Consider the following 538-nt stretch of genomic DNA (forward strand, 5'->3'; position numbering starts at 1 on the left):
CCTTCAGCAGAAGTGAGAACAGACTTTGGGAAGGGAAGGGAGTTTTACCAGGAAACTAAGAGAAAATGCTCTAGCTCCACAGCTGGGAGAAACTGGTGGGGCCCTTGGGGGGTGTGGTCTCGGGCGGGGATGTGGAGGGAGTGGCATCTGGCCGCGTTATGGGCGGGACTCTTGAGGGCGTGGTCTAGGGCTGCATGGGGCGGGACCCTGGTGGGGCGTGGCCCTGGGAGGGTGTGGTCTTGGGCGGGGCATGGCCTCTGGCTACTTTGGGTGCGGGCTGGCCCTTGGGCCGAGGAGCTGCTGCCGCTGCTGTCCTCACACCGGCTCGTGGGAAGCGGCGCCTGTCGCAACTCGCCACTTGCTTTCCTCACAGCAGGTTCAGGAGAAGTGGCACCTGGTGGAGGACCTGTCGCGACTGCTGCCGGAGCCAGGCCCGAGCGACTCTCCAGGCCCCAAGTCCCCTGCCTCCCAAGCTTCGCGCCCTCGGTCCTTCTGCCCCGGATTCCCGTGCCCTGGCTCTCCGGGCCCCCGGGCCCCG

General features: G+C 66.5%; 1 protein-coding gene across 1 annotated transcript in view; it reads left to right on the plus strand.

Moving 5' to 3' along the window:
* TMC8 (transmembrane channel-like 8) overlaps nt 1-538 on the plus strand; it is a 20179-nt gene that overhangs the window by 13999 nt on the left and 5642 nt on the right. Inside the window, exon 16 of the mRNA XM_011988286.1 lies at nt 374-537. Coding sequence (XP_011843676.1) covers nt 374-537 — 164 coding nt within the window. The remainder of the gene's footprint in view (nt 1-373; nt 538) is intronic.

The sequence above is a fragment of the Mandrillus leucophaeus genome, unplaced genomic scaffold (genome assembly GCF_000951045.1).
Source record: "Mandrillus leucophaeus isolate KB7577 unplaced genomic scaffold, Mleu.le_1.0 Scaffold1, whole genome shotgun sequence".
NCBI classification, from domain to species: domain Eukaryota; kingdom Metazoa; phylum Chordata; class Mammalia; order Primates; family Cercopithecidae; genus Mandrillus; species Mandrillus leucophaeus.